The 21,946-nt window shown below is 44.0% G+C and overlaps 1 protein-coding gene across 5 annotated transcripts in view; it reads left to right on the top strand.

Moving 5' to 3' along the window:
* Positions 1 to 231: 231 nt before the first annotated feature.
* The window catches only part of DGKG (diacylglycerol kinase gamma), a gene marked incomplete at its 5' end in the record, with an annotated part of 157,826 nt that continues 136,111 nt past the window's right edge, over positions 232 to 21,946 (top strand). For all 5 annotated transcript variants that reach the window (XM_079766048.1, XM_079766045.1, XM_079766047.1 and 2 more), the window contains 2 exons: positions 232 to 298; positions 16,321 to 16,397. In XM_079766048.1, coding sequence (XP_079622174.1) covers positions 232 to 298; positions 16,321 to 16,397 — 144 coding nt within the window. The remainder of the gene's footprint in view (positions 299 to 16,320; positions 16,398 to 21,946) is intronic.

The following is a 21,946-nucleotide window of genomic DNA, read 5'->3' as shown; positions in this document are numbered from 1 at the left end:
GGATTTACCTTGACTGCAGATAGAAGGATGTTCCCTGAGGAATAGCAGAGGTCTTCGTTCATCTGCTGGAAGGTACCCGCTGCTGCCATAGACACTTTGGTCCTCGAGAAGTCTCCCAGAGGGCTTGTCCATTGCATACCTGCAATGAGCCAGGCCCTGGGCTGGGCCACGACTTCACCCTGGTGAACAAAACTCCATCCCTGGCCTCAAGCGCTCATAACCAGCTTAAAGATGAGTGAAGAACGCTGGGTCTCCCTCACTTCAGAAGAATTTGACCAGCTCCAGAAATATTCAGAATGTGAGTAAATGGATTGAGCCATCTGGGGTGGGACTTCCTCTGGGTTGGGGAGAACATTTCTGGAGAGCAGAGCAGGAAGCCACTGAGAATGAAGTCAAACCTGACAGCTTATATTTTCTTCTAAGCACACAATTAGTGTCTAAAAATAAATAAAACAATTATCTTTACACTCCGTAAATGATATGTGCTCAGCATAGAAATTTAGAATATGCAGGAGAAAAAGAAAAAAAAATGGTTAAAAAAAAATCACAGCTAAACTCGATGATCATTTTGGACATACCCCTTCTGTGCTCATTGCTTTACATGGTGAGTTCTTGACTATACTTTTATTTCAGCCTGCATTTTCCACCTAAAATAATATCGTTAAGTATTTCCTCAGAACATTGAAACCTCTTCATAGCATAATTTTGAAGGGCTGTAGGCTGCATGGTTACAATGTTAATCATGTGCTCTAATATACTTGCATTTGGACTCAATTTTTCCTCCCCAATAAAATAGAATTCTGATGCATGTCTTTTTCTTGACTTTGTTCTGGAAAAGCCTGGGCTTTCTAGTGGGGCTCTTGGTTCCAGGAGTTGCATTGAGGAACAATTCCTGTGCAGCAAAACACAGTGGTGGTTACACCCACATTCATACTCGGCACACAGCTGTGCCCCCAGGCCCCCAGACCCTGCCAATCCTGACTGGTGACAGGAATATCCCCGGGCTGTGGCAGAACTCCAGCTGACCGTTGCACTCTGCACACGTGGTGACCATTGTGATTATCACCCTTGATATCGTGTGGCACCCATGTTCCACCCTTAATCTTACAGAGCTCCTACCTGCACCGCAGGCCCCACCCCTTTGTACTAATCACCTCTCCCTTCACATTCATTGTCCTGGTGCTTTTGTGAATCACTAGGCCTGTAGTATGTTGACCTGCCTACAGATCTTGCCCTGGTCATCCTACAAATGCCCTTTTGTCAGCCTGCCCCTGTCCCCTAGGATAGACAGCCCTTGTCCACAGCACTAGTCTGGGAGTCAGAAGGTCAGGCTCAGTGCCAGCGCTGGCTCTTGCTGTCTCGGCATCCTGTTGTGCAGAATGAGAGGGTTGGACTAGATGATCTCCCTGTGGTTCCCCCACCTCTACCTAACACCCCATATGCTCCCAGGGTTAATAGATGCTCTGAAGGCTACTGGTCAGTCTCTCTCCCAGTACCCTAGAGCACGTGGCCTCTTGTCTGACCTCATTGGGTTTAGAGAAACTATGTAATGTAGTGACAAGGAGCAAGGCATTGCCCTCCAGGGTAAACTCCATTCAATTCAGTCTGCTCTGTACCAGGCTCTGTACCAGGCCCAGGCAGCAAAGTGCCAGGCCCTGTCAGGATGAAAAAGAAGCACAAAGGGAATACTGCCCTTGAGGAATCAGAAGTTTATTAGGGAGTCAGGAATGTGCTCCTGTCCCAGCAGAGAGTAGTTTTAAGGCAGCAGGCAAACACTGGCACAGATGGCTAAATGTAGGCATAAATGAGAAGGGAATTTAAAGCCAGGGAAATTGATAGGGGATCGTTTATTAGTTTGCTAGGCCACTGTGACAAAGTACCACAATCTCGGTGGCTTAGAACAACAGCAAGTGTCTCACAGTTCTGGAGGCTAGAAGTCCAAAGTCAGCGTGTTGGCAGGCTTGGTTCCTTCTGAGGGCTGTGAGAGGGGTCTGCTCCAGGCCTGTCTCCTTAGCTGTCTTCTCCCTTTGCCTCCTTGCATGGTGTTTTCCCTGTATGCCATCTCAGTGTCCAAATTTCCCTTTTTATATGAACACATTCACATTGGGATGGACCCATCCTACTGCAGTATGACCTTATCTTAACTAATTACATCTGCAATGACACTATTCCCAAATAAGGTCATATCCGAGGTACTGAGGGGTTAGGATTTTGACATATAACTTTGAGGGGGTGATACAACTTAACCCATAACAGAGGATTTAGCTGGGTGAACTCTCTGAAGGAAAGATGTTTTAAATGTGAGTAGTAGATGGTGGGGGGAATAGAAACAATGGAGGCAAAGGTAGAGGGTCACAAAGGGAGGGTACAGCAAAACACAGTGGTGGCTACACCCACATTCACACTCAGGAATGGTAAGGAGAACTTCTGGGTTACATGGAGAGGAGGAGCAAGGGAGGAGTGGAGGAGGACACAAGAGAGATGGGAGAGCAGGAGGTCTTGGCCCTGCATGTCAAGGCATGGCCTGTGGACCAAGGTGGCAAAATTTAGAACCATGAATTTGGTGGCCATATGCAGGGTAGCCTGGTGAACGAAGCTGCCAGTTCATGGACCTCAGGCAGTGGCCTCTAGATGAAATCTAGTCTGAGCTGAGGAATAGAGCTAAGATGATGAATGTGGCCATAAACAAATGCTAATTTGTGGAAAACTGCAGTGGAAGTGTCATAAAAACTTATGGAACTAGCCCTAGCTGGTTTGGCTCAGTGGAGAGAGCATCGGCCTGCAGACTAAAGGATTCCGGGTTTGATTCCACTCAAGGGCACATGCCTGGGTTGTGGGCTCAATTCCCAGTAGGGGGCATGCAAGAGGCAGCCAATCAATGATTCTCTCTCGTCATTGATGTTTCTATCTCTCTTTCCCCTCTCCCTTTCTCTCTGAAATATCTACACTAATAAAAGAGAAACATGCAAATGGACCATCACTCTGCTAGGCCCACCAGCCAATTAGAGCGAGTATGCAAATTAACCCAACTAAGATGACGGCCACCACGGAGCTGGAGCAAGCAGGAGGCTTGGGTTGCCCCCGGCAATGGAGGAAGCCAAGCTTCCCACCCACCCTGGCCTCCACTCAAGGCTACGAAGTTTCAATTATAGAAGATAAATAAATCCCAGATACCTGCTTCCAGCCAGCCCTGGCCTATACGTGGGTCGCCGGGGGGTGTGGCCAGCCTGCAAACCACCACAGGCCCCTCACCCAGGCCCCCCCACACCCCAAGGGAACCCCCACCCTGATCCAGGACATCCTTTAGGGCAAACCAGCCAGCCCCCACCCGTGCACCAGGCCTCTAGCCTATCTAATAAAAGAGTAATATGCAAATTGACTGTCACTCCAACACACAAGGTGGCTGCCTCCATGTGGTCAAAGATGGCTGCCCCATGTGGACACAAGATGGCTGCCACAAGATGGCCAGCAGGGAAGGGCAGTTGGGAGGGACCAGGCCTGCAAGGGAGGGCAGTTAGGGGCGATCAAGCCTGCAGGGGAGGACAGTTAGGGGTGACCAGGCCGGCAGAGGAGGGAAGTTGGGGGTGACCGGGCCTGCAGGGAAGGGCAGTTGGGGGGGACCCAGGCGTGTAGGGGAGGGCAGTTGGGGGGGGACCAGACCAGCAGGAGAGAGCAGTTAGGGGCAATGAGGCTGGTAGGGAGGGCAGTTAGGGGTGACCGGGTCGGCTGGGGAGGGCAGTTGGGGGGAACCAGGCCTGCAGGGGAGGGCAGTTAGGGGCAATTGGGCTGGCAGGGGAGCAGTTAGGCATCAATCAGGCTGGCAGGGGAGTGGTTAGGGGGTGATCAGGCTGGCAGGCAGAAGCGGTTAGGGGCAATCAGGAAGGCAGGCAGGCAAGCAGTTGGGAGCCAACAGTCCTGGATTGTGAGAGTGATGTCCAACTGCCCGTTTAGGCCCGATCCCTGTAGGATCGGGCCTAAACGGGCAGTCGGACATCCCTCGAGGGGTCCCAGATTGGAGACGGTGCAGGCTTGGCTGAGGGACACACACCCCTGTGCATGAATTTCATTCACTGGGCCTCTAGTGTAAATATATATATATATATATATATATATATATATATATATATATATATATATATATGAACTTATGGAACTAAAAGAAGCCAGCAAAGATACCTTGAAGCCTGTGAATCTGTGGGAAATGGCAACATTTACGATTCAGGGCTGGTGGGGTGGTTTGGGAACATTGATTTTGAGATGATGATGACACGTTCACTTATGTATTTGTATGTGCCAGACTCCAGGGAGCCAGCAATGAATGAGACACAATCCTGCTGTAAAGAGCTCCCAGCCCAGTGGGGAAAGACAGACAGGACTTAAACAATGATGTTCAGTATGACAGGTGCCAGTGAGTGGGGAGCACAAAGGAGGAGACCTGGTCCAGCCTGGGGGGAGGTTTCCAGACTCCAGAAACACTAGTAGGAGGGAGGACAAGGAAGACATTCCAGGCAGAGGATGTGGCTTGGGCAAGACAGGGAGGTGAGACAGGGAGGTGAGACAGGGTAACTTCAAGAACTGTAAGAAGAAGAAAAAAACTGCCAGCAATTGCCAGGCTGGGAACTTTGAGCTCATGTTGGTGGGTGGCATGGTGGAAGTTGGGCAAGAAGTGGAAAGGTAAATAAGACCCCATCCTGGGGGATGCAGCTTTCTAAGTGGAACATCCTGTGGGCCCCAGGAAGGTAGGTGGTGGGCTTGGGTGGAAATGAGGGTTAGGCTATAGCTCTGACTTGGGAATCCTTGTGTAGAGACAGCAAAAAATAGGAATGAAGGCCCTTCAGAGAGCAAGAATGTGAGGAGAGAAATGAGAAAACCCAGCAAGACAAATTAGTGAATGAACCATACTGGTTGAGGCAGCTAAGGGACAAAGGGGGTCCAAAGGTGACAAAGCCATCCAAGAGGCAGGGTGTGCAAAGAGATCAGAGTATCTGGTAGGAAATGGCTCCTTTGTGGTTCTGGTCTTTCAACCATCAAGCTTTGTCTTTCTCAGATCCTTCCTCATTGTTTCCTAGAACTGGGTGAGGTGCTCTGGCACCATTGTTCTAACAGGAGAAGGAAAAAAAAAAAAGATTTAGTTCTTGGAAAATGATTAATTCTCAGAGGAAACCCTGAAAAAGGCACTTATACCAATTTTAGACACATTCTGGTATTCAGTCAGATTGCATTGCTATAGCAACTGCTCTTCCATAACCACTTACACAGGAGCTTTACAATAGCAGAGTAACTGAAGTGGACAGCCTGAGAATTGGTAACTTTCCCCAGCAGGATTTCCAGGTAGAAAAGCCCAAGAATTTGAAGGCAAGATGCCTTGGTGTGTTCTGTAGCATAAACCCTATACCTTCTTTGGTGGCCTTTTATCGCAGGAGAAGCCATGTGAAAACTGCCCTTGGAAACATATGTGTTTATTTTATATGTTTAATTACATATGTATACACATATATAGTATATGTAATAGAGGCCCGATGCACGAAATTCATGCACTGCGGGGGCGGGGCGGCGGGGTGTCCCTCAGCCCAGCCTGCACCCTCTCCAATCTGGGACCCCTCAAGTGATGTCCAACTGCCAGTTTAGGCCCAATCCCTGTGGCAGCGGACATCCCTCTCACAATCTGGGACCACTGGCTCCTAACTGCTCACCTGCCTGCCTGCCTGATTGCCCCCTAACCACTTCTGCCTGCCAGCCTGATCACCCCCTAACCACTCCTCTGTCAGCTTGATCGACGCCTAACTGCTCCCCTGCCAGCCTGATTGCCCCCAACTGCCCTCCCCTGATGGCCCAATCACCCCCAACTGCCCTCCCCTGCTGGCCTGGTTGCCCACAACTGCCCTTCCCTGCTGGCCTTATCACCCACAACTGCCCTCCCCTGCCGGCCATCTTGTGGCAGCCATCTTGTGATGACATGGGGGCAGTCATCTTGTGATGATATGGGCACGGCCATCTTGTGACCACATGAGGGTGGCCATCTTGTGTGCAAGGGTGTGATGGTCATTTTGCATATTACCTCTTTATTATATAGAATACCCATATATACAGTTGGCAGGAAGCTTAATGTGAATCAGTAGTGTAAAATACTCATCAAAAAAGGTAATGTGATATTAAGACACTTTTGTTACAAAATAAAAACAAGTATAAAATTTGAAAAGCCAGAAGATGAAATTTAAAGATACTCACAATTCCATCTCCCAGTGGTAACCACTAATATTATATTAAAAACTAGAGGCCCGGTGCACCAAATTCGTGCACGGGGGATGGGGGTCCCCTCAATCCAGCTGAACCCTCTCCAATCCAGGACCCCTTGGGGATGTCCCACTGCCAGTTTAGGCCCGATCCCAGAGATCGGGCCTAAACTGGCAGTGGGACATCCCTCTCACAATCTGGGACCACTGGCTCCTAACTGCTCACCTGCCTGCCTGCTTGATTGCCCCTAACTGCCCCCTCTGCCAGCCTGATCACCCCTAACTGCCTCTGCCTGCCAGCCTGATCACCCCTCACTGGCCCCCCATAGGCCTGGTCACCCCCAACTGCCCCCCCTGCCTGCCCGGTTGCCCCTAACTGCCCCCCATGCCAACCTGGTCGCCCCTCAGTGCCCTCCCTGCCAGCCTGGTTGCCCCAACTGCTGCCCTCTGCCAGCCTGGTTGCTCCAACTGCTGTCCTCTGCCAGCCTGGTTGCACCTCACTGCCCCCCCCCTGCCAGCCTGGTCACCTCCAACTTCCCCCCCCTGCCGGCCTGGTCGCCCCTCCCTGTCCCCCCTGCCAACTTGGTCGCCCCATGCAGCCTGCTGGTCAGTTGTTTGGTCGTCCCTCACTAACCTCCCTGCTGGCCTGGTCACCCCACACAGCCTGTTGGTCAGTCGTTTGGTCATCCCTCCCTAATGCCCCTGTTGGCCTTGTCGCCCCACGCAGCCTGCTGTTCGGTTGTTACTGTGAGGGTGTCATGACTAATTTGCATATTACCCTTTTATTAGTATAGATGCCCAGCTGGCGTGGCTCAGTGGTTGAGCATCAACCTATGAACCAGGAAGTCACGGTTCAATTCCCGATCAGGGCACATGCCTGGGTTGCAGGCTCCATCCCAGTGTACGGGCATGCAGGAGGCAACTGATCAATGATACTCTCATCATTGATGTTTCTATCTCTCTTGCCCTCTCCCTTCCTCTCTGAAATCAATAAAAATATATTTTTAAAAAGTATATACAGGTGTCTCAAAAAATGTATACACACTTTAACAGCTGATAGCTCAATTTTGAAAATGAAATGTATTTTAATAAACACTGCCTTTATAATTATTCAAAGTGTGATATATACATTTTTGGGGGGCATCCTATATATTAGGCTATTTGTACCATTAGGCTATTTGCTGTTTTCTTCACCCTAACAATATGTTTAAAGTATCTATTGATGCATCAAAACAATTTCAAAATTTGGTGGGTTAAAGCAACTGTTTTGTTTTTCCCCATGATTCTGTGGCTCAGGAGTCTGCACAGGACACAGCAGGGATGACTAGTTCCTGCTCCACACTGTTTGGGGCTTTGAGTAGGATGCCTCATATGATCCAGCATGGCTGATTCCTCACATCCTGGTGCCTCGGTGGTCCTCCAAGGGACTTATTTCTGTAAGCACTTTCTTATCTCCCGGGACCTCTCCGTGTTGGCCTCTTCCCAGCAGGCGACCCTGGACTTTTTACACATGGCTTGGGCTCCAAGAACATAAAAGCAGCAGCTGCCAGGCCTTTTTGACACCTGGGCTCAGAGGGACCTGGGTGGAAATGAGGATTAGGCTATAGCTCTGACTTGGGAATCCTTGTGTAGAGATAGCAGGAAAGAAAAAAACAATAGGAAGGAAAACCTTTCAGAGAGCAAGAACGTGAGGAGAGAACGGAACTCTCTCCACATTCCATTGGTCAGAGCAGTCCCAGGTCTGGCCCAGATTCAATGCCATAAAGGAATGGACTCCACATTCTCTGGGAGAGTGACTCACACAGGGAGGGGAAGATTGATGACAGCCATCTTCGGAGACCAGCTAGCACCCAATATAATACATCATGTGTTCCCGTATCATGCAGCACTTTTCAGAAGCATGGTTTTTAGTGGTTGCAGAGATTTCTTTTGAATACATATACATTATTTTATTTAAACAAACCACTGGTCATGATCTTAGAATCCTATATAATAAAAGGCTAATATGCAAATTGTCTCCTCGACTGGGAGTTCAACCTGGAGTTTGACCAGCGACCAGGGGACAGGACCAGCCCGCCAACTGCCCGAGGCCACTCCCCCCAATTGCCCGGCCGATTGGACGGCACCCATGCACAAATTCGTGCACTGGGCCTCTAGTGTCTTAATAGATTCATAGTGTCTAGTAAAGTGAACTGATATCCACATTCTCTCCTTCCCTGATCAGACCTCTCAAGAGAACTGAATTTATTTCTGGGCATCAGGGTTCACCATGAATATGGACAAACTGGAACTTGTTTGAGAAGTGCCACCAGAATGGTGAGGGATCTCCCAGCCTGAAGTGGCTGAAAATACTATGCATATGTACTGGAGAAGGTCAGACTCAAGGAAAGGTGTATTAAAATAGCTACAGTGCTATTGCAGGGTGGGGGTGTTAAGCTAATTTGAAATGCCTTCAAGAAGTAGCCCTAGGACTAATGAGATGAAATCATTGAAATAAAGACTTTAAAGTAAGGAATACACTGATTCTTAGTGGTCAAACGTGCCCAAGAGGAAACACAATTGACTTAAAAGCAACTGAGTTTCCTTTCCCTAGAACTGTCTGGGCATAGTTGGCTGAGACACTGCAGAGGAGATTAGAATATCAGATGTCTGGTTGTTTAAATGACCTTCATTAGCCCTTGCAATATGTAGTTTCTATGTTTAAACAGGTTTCTTTCAACCTCAGGGGACATGAGCATGTGGGGATTCCTCCTACTGACCCTCCCCCTAACAGCTTCAGAAATATAATTGGCTTACTGTCCTTCTAATCCTGATATTTGGGTGGAGGGGAGTTTTCATCAGTTTTTTTCAATTACGTTTTTTTAAAAAGAAACTACCAGCTTATTCAGAAAAGGAAAAAAATGATAAAGTATCAATTTTGAGTTTTAATTCTCTAAGAAAGTAAAGCAAATATTTCTTACATCAGCTAGTGGTTGCTTGATTTTGTAGACCTTTTAAAGCTTGGAGACATCTTAGCCATCATTAAATCCAACTCCTATTCATTATACAAATGAGAACACTAAGTCCAGAAGACCCCAGTGACTTGCCCAAGGTCACCTATAAGGTCAATGTCAGAATAAGAATTAGAACCAAAGTTCTCAATCCCAGGTCAGATGCAATTTGCTTCAATTTAGTTCTAACAAATTAAACAGAAATGTATCCATTGGAGCCTAACCTCAACCATACATTGGTTAATATAGATATCAACTCAATTACAATAGAACAAATTTTTAAAATACATTTAAAGAGAATGAATCAGTACATTGTGCTATTCAGAAATATATTTCATTCAACTCATATCAAGGCAAGGCAAAGTTTCTGACTTTTAGATGTATGTAATTTACACTCAAAATTCAAACCTGTCAGTGTGAATATGGGAGCCAGAGAAAATGTTCAGGACTGATTTGTAGAACAATGTGAAACTCTAGGTGAGCTTCTCTGAAACCCTGCTATTTAATTGGCCATGTCCACTTGCTTCCATCTTGGAAGGGATAACCACTGTCATTCTCACCCACATCTTTTTCACACAACTGGCTCTCTTTATTAGTGATGACTCGGACTCTGCCCACAAGCAGTCGCAGAAGCTATGGATAGGGGAAGACTTCTATGGAACAATGGCTGGAAAATGTGAATGTGCGTGTGATCTCCTGGAAATCTTGTTAAAATGCAGATTCTGAATCAGCAGGTCTGGGGTAGTTCTGAGAGTCTGCATTTCTTTTTTTTTTTTTTCTTCATTGATTTCAGAGAGGAAAAGAGGGGGAGAAAGAGATAGAAACATCAATGATGAGAATCATTGATCGGCTGCCTCCTGCACACCCCCCACTGATGATCGAGCCCACAACCCAGACATATGCCCCGACTGGGAATCCAACCGTGACCTCCTGGTTCATAGGTCAGCACTCAACCACTAAGCAACACTGGCCAGGCAGATTCTGCATTTCTAACAAGCTCCCAGGCCATACTGATGCTGGTGATCCAGGGATCACAATTTTAGTTGCAAGAAAGTACAAGTTGTCTGATCCATTCCTTCACATTCACCTGAAATATGATTGATGAGGCCAAATTATTTGGAGAAAAGGGGAAATTTTGCTGGCAATCCAAAGTTTACTTACACAAATAAGCCATACCAGGCATTCAGATCATTTATGATGAATCAGAAAATCTTAGTATTCTAAAGAGGGTTTTCTTATTTCAGCCAAAATTCCCTCTGCTCCAATGTAAAGTCTTTTTCTTTTATTCTATATACTAGAGGCCCGATGCATGAAATTGGTGCAAGAGTAGGCCTTCCTTCCCCCGGCTGCCTGCACCAGCTTCCCTCTGGCACCCAGGACCTGGGCTTCCCTCACAGCCCCAGCTTCGTCTGAAAGGACGTCCGGTCTAATTAGCATATTACACTTTTATTATTTTAGATAATACTGTGGCAGAACCATCACTTCAACAGGTTTCCCCCAGTTGTTAGCTTGGTGGGTCTCAATGGTCCTCAGCCTTCAACTACAGTGGGAGGCTTTGAACACTTCTAATGTACTTCCCACATCCCGGACAACCCTGCACCCTTGGACTGTTTAATCATGATCTGTAGGCATCGAACCCAGGTGTTAGTGGTGTCTAAAGCTCCTCACATGATTCTAACATGCAGCCAAGGTTGACAACCACTGGTCTACCTTTTCTCCCTAGGCCCCTGGGAATATAGGACAAACCCAATCCCTTTTTCAGCCCTCATTTATTTCGCAAATCTTTATGGAGCATCAATGTTATGCCAGGCAACGGGCTACATGCTGGGGATAAGCAGTGAACGGGAAAAGAAGTGTAACTGGGAGGTGTCCATGCTTATGAAGCTGGACCTTCTTACACTTGCTTCCACATTCTGCTCTGGGCCCGTTCATCCTGGGTAGAAAGGTGGGCCTGCGGATGCAATGCTCTTGGCCCTGGCGTTTGTCTTTCCAGGATTCCTGGAAAAGCTCATTCTTGCTTTTGTGCATCTCACTGTGTTCTTGACTCCCTGAAGTACTTAGAAAACTTATACATCTCAGCCTTCACCAGAAGAAGGAAAATCTAATTGTTTGGTTTTCTTCTCATGTACCAACTTGCTCCTGTGTCTTTCCCTCCATGGGTGCAGAGTCATTTATGGTCTTCTCAATCTGTAGAATATGTTCCTCTAGCCTCCTCATCATGTTTGCTTGTTTGTTTTGTTGTTGATTTTTCTGTGTTGTGACAGGCAAGCCTTTCTAGTCAGCCACAGATATACAGGAATGTTGCTTAAGGCCTCATCAAAAGTGAGGTCCATGGACCTACATACTTGATGTCATCTAGGATCTTATTTGAAATGCAGAATCTCAGGCCTGGACCCAGACCTACTGAATCAGAATCTGCATTAAACCCAATCCCCAGGCAGTTCATATGCATGTTACAGTTTGAGTCGCTCTTAGGGAATTTTGAAGAGAGTTACCACGTACCTTAGAATTTCACTCTCATTTGTGGGTTTTCAGATTCACTTGTGAAAATGTTGATTTATAGTTATTTCAAAGTTTAGTGGTCTGAGTAGGGCTCAGATGCTCAGTGTTCTTAGTTGGAAGATGGTCCATAAGCTTTGGGTTCTGGTGTAGACAGCACATAAACTATACATACTGAAGTTCCTGGTTGTCTGCTTGTTCAGATGGAGGGCATCCCTGTCCGATGCGACTATAGCAGCAAAGGTGCCTGTGAGAAGGGCCATATTTTCTCCTTAGAAGGGCTTTGAATTTGCTCAAACACTAGGAACAAGTGCTTGGTTAAGGTCCCAGAATTCTTGGCACATAAAGCATAAAGAGGCAGTTTTGGATTGAAACTTCCTTGAGTATTTGTTACCACCAGTGACCTTAATCACAACGAACCTTAAACCCCTGATTTGGGGTAAAACTGCATGTTGATGGTCCTGCCAGTTTGGGCAAATGCAAAACATATCCCTATCTTGCAAAGTATTTGAATAAGTTGACCTGTTGGGTGGTGTTCTTCAGTGTTGTCCATTTAAACAACAGGGAATATCTGCCAAGCATGGTGACTTTAGATTTATCAGAGTGATAGACTTGCTTTCCTTTTGCAGGAATTATCCAGTATGTTCAGTTACTTAAGGCATTCTTTATATCTCACAATAAAATCCCATCATTGCACAGTGGTTCTCAACCTTGACTGTAAATTTGAACCCAAAGTGTGCTTTCAAATATACTAATTCCTTGGTCCCGCAAGAGATGCTGACTTCATTGGTCTGGGTGAGACCTCAGTTTCAATGTGTTATAGAACTTGGTTGATTCTAAGGTGCAGCCAGGTTTGAAAGCCACTGTCACAGCGGAAGGGCCTTACCTTCTGATTTACCAGTGTTATGTATCCAATGAATCCAGTACCTGTGTCACATTATTAGATATGTTATAAATCACAGTCACCCACTCACTAGCTGTGCACCCTTGAAAGGGTCTTTTAAGTCCACAAGCCTCAGTTTCTTCTTCTCTAAAATAGGGGTAGTTATTACATTAGAAGGTCATTGTGGAGATTTAAATAAAATATACAAGGTGACCAGGGCAATGTCTAGTACTTAACAAAATAGGAATTGTTGCAAAGGATGGTGGACATGGCCCTACTTTGCACATTTAGAAGTGGAGCTTGATCACCTCTGAGTCTGGTGGTGGTGCTACCATGCAGGCTTTGAATGGGAGTTCTTACTGAGCTTGTGCTACTGGGCCCACAGGTGGTGCCTGAAGTAAGATAGGAGTAAGATAGGAGTGCTCTGAAGAAGCCTCTCATTGTTTCTAACTGTGGTAAGATGAAACCGAATGGAGCAGTACCCACTTACTCCTCAGGAGAGAAAAACCCAGTCCAGAAATCTGTTAAGAAGAAAACTGTGATAAAGTATCAAGGGACATACAAGAGAAAGTAACAGGCATCATATTTGAGAATTAGATTGTTTCTGTTTTTTAGAATTTTTATTTATTGATTTGAGAGAGAGAGAGATGAGAGATTTGTTGTTTCACTCATTTATGCATTCATTGGTTGATTCTTGTATGTGTCCTGTCCAGGGATCGAACCCACAACCTTGGCATATTGGGAGGACAATCTAACCACTGGAGCTACCCCACCAGTGCAACTGTTTCCCTTTTTTAAAGGGAAAGGCATTGCTGCTATAAACTCATAAAACAAGTCAAAGTAAATGTGGGATGAGGAAGAACTTTCAGGGAAATCAAGGAGCCAGCAATATCTTGCATTATTTTGCTTTTTTGTTTTGCTAGTAATTATAAATTACTAATTATTTTGCTAGTAATTACAAAATTAAAAATAATACTTTTTTATTCCTTTTAAACCTGTTTACTTGAATATGAACATATGATGAATATGTGTGTGTATAATGTGTATATATGTATAAACATATATATACATGTATGTGTCGGAGGCATGTGTATATATATATAGTTTATATATAGTATATATATCTATACATATAAGTATCATATATGTATAGATAAATATTCGTATATACATCTATACATATAAAAATCTACATATAAATATTTATTTCATACATTTAAATATAAATCAGAATTAGATCAATAGCACTTAGAACCAAAGGATTTCTGCTAGGATGAACTGTGGAATCTACAAAATGTGACAATAATCAAGAGTATAAATTCAAGTAAAATTACTCTCTTGTCCTCAATCAAAATACTGGCTCTATACTACTCTCACACCAATAGGACTCATGCTCCAAAACTTACTTTTATTAATTTGGTCACTCTTGCTGAGCTGAAAATCTGCCATTAAAATAGAGTCTAAAATATAGGGGTTTTAAAAAATAATTAAGCTTCTCATAAAATAATTGGAATATAATTTATGTATGTTGTTAACTGAGCTCTGGCCTAATTCTAAACTCTCTTCCATTTGGTTGCCAGAGTGGCCTTTAGGAAACAGAGACCCAGTTATATTATTCCACTACTCAAAAAAATTTTTACAGTTTTAAATCAATGTTCTTAACTTGGCATTCAAATCTGGCCCCCACAAATCTGTCCTGAAACTACTCTCTGGTTTTAACTTTTCCTAAATGTTCTGTGATGCCCATCTCCACATTTTTATACCCTGTCCCTTCTGTAAACACCTTTTCCATCTTATGTCCGCCTTTCAAAACCTATACATTCTTTACACCCCAGCTCAAATGATACCTTCTTCAAAGGGTATCCCCAGTCTTCATTCCAAACACCACTCGCATCCTACTTTGACCTCTTCCCCACTCATTTTACTTCTTCTGCTGCATGCTTCCTAGAGCTTCATATTATTGCTAATGCATCAGTTACACTTTTCCTTGTGTTAGCAAATGTTTGGGAAGCAATATTTACTTAAGGGAAAGTAATATAGTCTTTTGAGCCAGGCTAGACCGAAGTTAAAACCCTTATTCTTAGACAAGTGACTTAATTTTTCTGAATTTCAGCTTATTCATCGGTAAATTGAGAAAATATTACCAAATTTGTATGGATTGGTAGGGGATAGTATATGATAATATGCAATAAAGGTCTCCAATAAAGGAAAGCTATTATTACCACAGTGGTTCAGATCATCTCCCTGACTAATTCATCAACAGTACCTTACAGCATCTTATTCTCCAAAGTGTTTTCTGAATTGAATGGAAGCAGTCCAAACCAATGGCATCTGCTGCCTGGATCTCACTGAGCTATTAGTGTTTCAACATCTGTTTTGACTTTCAGAAAGAATGTCCATTTTTAGGCATCTGCAGCATTTTCCTGTGGCATTTCAATATGTCTCAATCTTGAAATGATTATAACTTGTGCTTGATTGAATCCAAATCAGCAATGCCATGGAGAACAGCCCAGCCCACGAGCATGTCTACTTTACGTAGGCCTAAGAGAGCATAGCCCTCTGTACAAAGAGCCTGAACACCAAGGAACACTGTGGCAGCTTCTAATGACATTGCCCTTTGCTCAGATGTCTAAATAGTGGCAGCAGTGGAGCTTAAAAAGCTCTTAACTATCCAGAATACTGCAAAACAGGGAGAGCACAGAAAACCTGGTTTTCTTCAATATCTAGAGTATTGGTAACTATACCGGATACACTCAGAATGTATTTGTAATAACAATTATAGACTCTATTTTATTGACTTCTAATTTCTTTGTAAACCTTTCCAACAAAAGAATTCACTCTTTTCTCCAGTAGGTTCTGATTTATTTCCTATGGAAAGCAGAATTTTCTAAACCACTATTTTTCATGAATCCTGAGTCCCTGTTTCAGCACCAAGGACAGAGTATCACAGGGTTTAATGCCCACCCATCCTAATTATAATTAACAAAAATGTAAATGTTTTAAATTTTTTGTTCAAATGTTTTTGGTATGATATACAAAGACTCACTAGGCTATCACAGCTCTCAGTGTAGAACTAAGGCAGGATATGGGCAAGATATACAAGTTAATAATGATTATAACACTATATGACAAGTGCTATTACAGAGTTATGTACAAGACACATGAGAACCAGGGGAGGGAATGATTAATTGATTGGTAAAGAAATGCTTTACAAAGGAGCTGATATTTGAGCTTGGCGCTGAGAATTGAGTGAACTTTGCAATACAGAGAAGAAATACCATGAAGAGTACACAGTTTATTCAGGGATTTCTGGAAATTTGGTTTGGTGTGGCTGAAAAGTGGCAAGCTAAGGTTAGAATTAAGAAATAGACTAGGAAAAAAGAGAAATAAATAGACTAGGTTACCACATACTTATATATTAAGAAAAGGGGATTAGGCTTTATCCTAGAAAAACTGAGAGCCACTGAAAGGTTTTTGAGCAGGGACATAGCCTGATTAGACTTGTGTTTTAGTAAAATAGTTCATACAGCAGGAGAAAGAATATACTGGGGGGGAAAAGAAATGAGAGGGCAGGAGGGTAGGGTGACATTTATCTGTATGGTCCTGGAAATGAGGGGCTGCTCCATCATAACCAAGGTTAGACAGGGAGAATTTACTTGGCCCATCTCCCACCAACTGTTCACCAGTGTTTCACTTGTGGACTCTGTTTTTCCAGATTCTTCCAAGAAGATAAAGGATGTCTTGGCTGAATTTAATGAGAGTGGAAGCCTCAAACAATATGACTCACATGAGGTAAGGAAATTTCCATTTCACGCCTTTAAAAACTCCATAATCCAGCTTTCTACAATTTTTTCTCCTCTTGGAAGTTTAGCTCACATTGAAGAACTTGTTTCTCAACATATTTTTTCCTGTTTCAAGTGAGTTATTGGTGCTACCTGGAATTATACAGTTCCCAAGTCCATTCACCCTCTCATTGTCCTATAAACCACATCATACATTCTCTCTTCTCAAATCTCTTACTCTTTATTCCTCCTCATGAAGAGTACACAGTTTATTCAGGGATTTCTGGAAATTTGGTTTGGTGTGGCTGAAAAGTGGCAAGCTAAGGTTAGAATTAAGAAATAGATTAGGTTACCACATACTTATATGTTAAGATAAGGGGATTATGCTTTATCCTAGAAAAAAATGAGAGCCACTGTGTTTTCTGCTTTATGAAAAAATGGAAACAGCTCTAGCTGGTTTGGTTCAGTGGATAGAGTGTCAGCCTGTGGACTAAAGGGTCCTGGATTCAATTCCAGTCAAGGGCACATTCCCAGGTTGCGAGCTCGATCCCCAGTAGGGGGCTTGCAGGAAGCAGCCGATCAATGATTCTCTCTCATCATTGATGTTTCTATCTTTCTCTCCTCTCCCTTCCTCTCTGAATATATATATATATATATATATATATATATATATATATATATATATATATATATATATATAATGGAAGCAGTCAGAAGAGATCTTCCATAAGATCTCTACTCACCTACATACCTTTTCTCCTGTAACAAGAAATGAAATCTCCATGCTGTTAATTCTAGCCCCTCTACTGTGCACTCAGTCCTATCTTCTTTTGATCTATTGACAGGCATTGCTTCAGCAACTCTATCTATCTATTTATCTTCTATCTATCTATCTTCTATCTATTTCTACCTCTATCTCCTTCACACCAGTCTTCTATATATTTTATTTTTCTCATAAATATATTTCTCATATATTAAAAATGTTCTTCAGATTCCACTTCTCCCTCTAGTTACTATCTCATTTTCTTCCTGTCCTTTATAGGAAATTGTTTACTGTGCATAAGATTTGTCTGTACTCATTGCCTTCAATTTCTCTTCTTCCCACATTCTTGAAAGCTTTTCAGTCATCATGTAGCCCCTACTCCCCCTCTGAAACTACTAGCCTACAAAGCCAAGGATCTCCATGTGGCTAAACTCATTCGTTACTTTACTCAACAGAATTGGTTTAGTAAAGTATATTTGGACATGGGTGGCCAAATTCTCTTCCACTTTCTTCACTTGGTTTTCAGGATACCACAGACTCCTAGTTTCCCTCCTGGTTTAAAAATCAAATAAGTATCTCAAACTTAACATGCACTAAACTAAGCTCCTTGATCTTCTTCTGTAAAACCTGTTTTCCCAGCAGTCTTCCCATTTCAGTAAATGGCAATTCCATTTTTCAAGTTATTCAGCCTAAAACTATGAAGTCATCATTGACTTTTCTCTTTTTCTCACATCCCACATTCAATTGGCCAGCAAACCCTGGCACTTCTACATTTAAAATATACCCAAAATCTAGCCACATCTCACCACTAGCAGTGCTCCCACCCTGGCCTGAGTCATCACCATATTCTGCCCAGATTATTGCAGTAGTCTCCTAACTGGGCTCCCTGTTTCTGCTCTTGACTTTTAAAGTCTATTCTTCACACACATCCTGAGCAATATGCTAAAACTTAAGTCAGATCATGTCACTGCTCTGCTCAACAATCTCCCATGATTCCCCCCCCCAACTGCTACTCAGAATAAAAGTCAAGGTCACCACAATTTGCAGCTCCCCTTACACTATGACCCCATCTCTTGCTACTTTCCTCTCCTCATTCCTTTCTAGCCACATTAGCCTCCTTCATGCTGTCAAATAAGCCAATGCCGCCCTAACCTCAGCACCTTTGCACTTGCTTTTGCCTCTTCTTAGAATGTTCCTCCCCCAGATAAACACATTGTTCATTTTCTCACCTCAAGTGTTGGCCCAAGTCATTTTCTTAGTGAATATCACCTTCTCTATCCCCCTGCTCTGCCTCTTTTTCTTCCTTAGGACTTCTCACCATCTGGCCCACTATGTAACTCACTCATTTGTCTATCTCTGTAGAGACACTTATTTGTTCACTGCTGTGTCTCAGGGGCCCAGAAGAGTATTCAGCACATAGCAGACACTCAGCAAATGTTTGTTGAATAAATGAATGAATGCAAGGCCTCTCCCACTCTCAAATTCAACACATCTAACATTTCTTGAACATCCAGGCACTGCAGAACATACAAAGATGAAAAAGCATAGTTTCTCCATTCTGGAACTTACTTCCTACTGACAGGGTCAAGTTTAAGAGCCATGACCCTGGACTCACATGGGGTTTATGTTAGACCCTTACCTCTGCTGCCAACCAGCAATGTGGCCTTGAATAGTATTTTACCTCTTTGAGCCTCAGTGTTTCATCTGTGACCTGAAGATAACAATAACAACAAAAAGGACCTTGAAGTTTGCAGATAGTAGATTAAATGAGATAATGTTTGCAAAGTGTCTAAAGTTTCGACAGGACACTTAAAAATGTTACCCATCACTAATCCCCTTCTGTCCCAGTTCCCCAGAATGTTTTCAACTCAACTCCTTCTTCCCTGTTCCTGGTTCCTGTTATGAGGGCCAGTTGTGGAAAAGTGACCAATCAGCCAGGCAAACTTGAGGAAAGGCTGGCCACTTATTCATAATGTCACCCTTTCAACAAACTTTGAGTCAACATCTCTGCTGGGCACTGGGCAGGAATCCATAGAGCCCATCCTCTCCAGGTACATCTGGAAGGGGTGTTGGATAAAATGCACCCGTCATCAGGAGAAGAAAGCCAGAGGAAGGTTGCTGGAACTGAAGCAAGACTGAGTATGCACCATTTCAAAAGACATTCCTGAAGAGAAGCCATGCAGGGAAGATGGCAGACCCAACAAAGAACTCTCAGCCTCCCCCCCACTCCCAGCCCAGCTCCCAAAACATGGGGAACAAAGCCTGGCGGGGGCTGCTAATCAGCCTGTCCGCCCTGAAGCTGGCAAGTGGGAGAGGAACAATTTGCTCAGGGCCACCCAGGGTGTGAAGGCCACAGGAGCTTTCAGAAGCAGGGAGCAGCAGCTCGGCTGTTACAAGCACTCTGCCGCCCCCACCGCCATCCTGCTGGCCCCTACTCTTTGTATGTGCAGCACTGCTGTGTCCCAGGGGAGTTCTGTCACTCTGATTTTATTCCCTTTCACAGTGTGGCTGACTTCTAATAGGTGTAATGTCCTGGTATGGGGTTGGGAAAACAACAGGGTTTAATTTCTCTTAAACTTGATGGCTTACTGCTGCTAAAATGTCTCCACGAGAAACAAGCTAGCTGTCGGAAGGGTCAGGTGACTAGCAGAGCGAGGTGGGGAATAAAAGTCTGTAGAGTGGCAAGGCCACACCTGGCCATGCACAGTGTGCCCTGGCCCATAAGCATCGTGTAGTTCTCTGGAGAGCAGAGTGCAGCTGAAGACAGTCAGGAAGTGGACAAGAGCATCGAAACAAAAGGGACATGATGGCTTGGTGGCACTGTGACCTGAAACTGATACACACCTATACACAAATCAGTTCTGACACCGTTTTATGACTTTGAGAAAGTTATTTATGTTTCAGATTTTTTTTTTCATCCACTAACAGCAGTAACAGTCCCACCTCCCACTATTGTTTTTGGACTTAAGGGAGACCATGCATGTAAAGTGCCCCATGCACGGTAAACTCTCCATTTAGCTCCCCTCCCTTCTTAACCAGTGTAAGAATGAACACACTCTCCTTACACAGGTTGCAGCAGCAATTGCCCAGCTATATGGCATATGGATCAGACCTTGCATGAAAGTTGCAGGAATTTTTTTGGTGGGGTGGGTAACAGGCTTGAACAATGTCAGAGGCTATGATATTACTCCAGGGCTCAGAGAATTGCCAATGTGCCTCATAGCAATTAGTTATCTGGTTTGGACGTAGTACCTAGCCACTCCCTACCCATCAAAGATATTTACTAACAGTTACTCTGAAATCTGGCCTGTGCTCATAAAGATCCTACTCTCTCATAATCCAGGTATCATTTTGACAATGGCACAGAGTCACATTTCTTGGCTACTGAAATTGGGGTGTCTAGAGGGAGTGGCAGGGAACATGATGTCAGCACTGGGACCTGTGGCAGATACAGTAACAGGAGCACTGGACAGTAACAGAAGATCTGGCTTCTGGTTTAACTCTGCCACTAGCTAGGGGGTGGGGGTGAACTTCTAAGCCTCAGTGGTGTGAGGAGATCTAGTCTCCTCTGAACTGTTTTGATGTGAATGCTCTGTGTTTCTGGGCTTATTTTATACCACCTTGTTCCATGGGATAGGAACATAAATAATCGAACATGTGTTCATTCATTATTGTTTTCTAAGTTCTTGAAGCACTTTGTTCATTCTTTTCCTATGGTACTCACCACTGTTGACCCTGTTTTAGAATTATTTCAATACCTTTACCATATATATATAAATATATATGACGGAATCTCTTGAAGGCATGGACCATGCTTAACCCATTGGTGTGTTCCTCAGTGCTGTCCAGCACTGTCTTACTAGTATACTTAGGCGACTCCGTTTATATATGAATGGACCCCACAATAATTGATGACAGCCAACTGTACCAATTAGGAATCCAACAATCATTAAAATACCCATCAGGAAACACTGTGTTAAGTAGTAATGGGGAAACAGAGATGAAATAAGACATTTCACTACCTTCCAGGATCTCTACATCTAGTCAGGGAACAAAGGTATATCACAGACAACTATATATTAATAGAGGGCAGCAGATATGAGTGTCCCAAAATAGAACCAAGGTGGAAAAGTACAGCAATTCAGGCGCAGGAGGTCATGCCAGGACCCCTGGAGAAGGTGGAATATGGATCAGACCTTAAAGGAGAGCTAGAGTTTTAACAGGTAGAGACAGAAACAGTTCATGCAAAGCGCATGGAGGGTTGGCCAGAGAAGAACACAGAGATCCGGGTAGAAAGCATGTGGAGGTATACAAAGGCACTAATACGAGAAAAGACCAGAATGGTCTCAGAGCTAGAAGTAACTACAGATCTAGGTTGGAGTGGGATTATGGGAGGGCTGTGAATCCCAGACTCAGGGAGTGCAGAGGAGATCATTGTACTGTGGAAACACTACATGTTAGACCTTCTATTTACATCGATCTTTATTTCATCTAATTTCTTTTTTGTGTATGATTTATAGAGTGAAATAGAGGAGCACATAGTACATGTATATAATTTATAAGTAAAGATAAATGGGAATGTTTGCTTCAAAATGTTATGGAGGCACACATAATTTTAAAAATTTGGAGAGAGACAACAGATCTCAACTCTCCTATGGGCAATTAGAAGCCATGGAGATTTCTGAGTAAGGAAGCACTCTGCTTCAGGAAGGTCAACCTGGCAAGGAAGGATAAGATGGGAAGGCCAGCAGATGGAGGTGGACGTAAGGAAGCCTTTGAGAGGTGTTGCCACGGTG

The sequence above is a fragment of the Cnephaeus nilssonii genome, assembly GCF_951640355.1.
Source record: "Cnephaeus nilssonii genome assembly, chromosome: 3".
Classification (NCBI taxonomy): Eukaryota; Metazoa; Chordata; class Mammalia; order Chiroptera; family Vespertilionidae; genus Cnephaeus; species Cnephaeus nilssonii.
The sequence above is the reverse complement of the archived record's forward strand: the minus strand, read 5'-3'. Positions and strand labels throughout refer to the sequence as shown.